The sequence below is a fragment of the Populus euphratica genome, unplaced genomic scaffold (assembly GCF_000495115.2).
Source record: "Populus euphratica unplaced genomic scaffold, PopEup_1.0 scaffold3574.1, whole genome shotgun sequence".
Taxonomy (NCBI): domain Eukaryota; kingdom Viridiplantae; phylum Streptophyta; class Magnoliopsida; order Malpighiales; family Salicaceae; genus Populus; species Populus euphratica.
Genome location: NW_011503470.1, coordinates 685 through 1095, shown reverse-complemented (window position 1 = coordinate 1095; position 411 = coordinate 685). Strand labels below are relative to the sequence as shown.

Genomic DNA, 411 nt, shown 5'->3' with positions numbered 1-411 from the left:
AGAAAAAACAAAAAAAAAACAAAAAAAAAAAAAAAAACGGAGGTTCTTGTTCGCAAGTGATTAAAAGTAACGATTTTCTTAAGATTTCTAGCCCTAACAGTTTTATTCAATTCTATTTTCTCATAAACTGGTAATGACTCTTGAAGCTCGCCGAAACAAGACTTGGAAATCATATGAATCCACGAATTAAACCTTTTAAGAATACATCAAGACCAAGAAAAAGGAAAAAAAGAATGAGCTTCTAGTTACCCACCAGTCATAGTCATGTTTGTCATTCTCGGAATTGAGAAAATCATCAGCTCCTGTTTTCCTCGCTGGCGTTGAAGAAGAAATATTAAGCATCGGAGAATTTCCATGTCTTGACCCTGCAATTTTTTTTTTTTGGTGGGGGGGGGGGGGGGTTAGCGACAT

General features: G+C 35.8%; 1 protein-coding gene across 2 annotated transcripts in view; it reads right to left on the bottom strand.

Moving 5' to 3' along the window:
* The window catches only part of LOC105119824 (serine/arginine repetitive matrix protein 1-like), a 4505-nt gene that overhangs the window by 3416 nt on the left and 678 nt on the right, over window positions 1-411 (bottom strand). For both annotated transcript variants that reach the window (XM_011018018.1, XM_011018019.1), the window contains exon 2: window positions 254-365. In XM_011018018.1, the coding sequence (XP_011016320.1) occupies window positions 254-365 (112 nt within the window). The remainder of the gene's footprint in view (window positions 1-253; window positions 366-411) is intronic.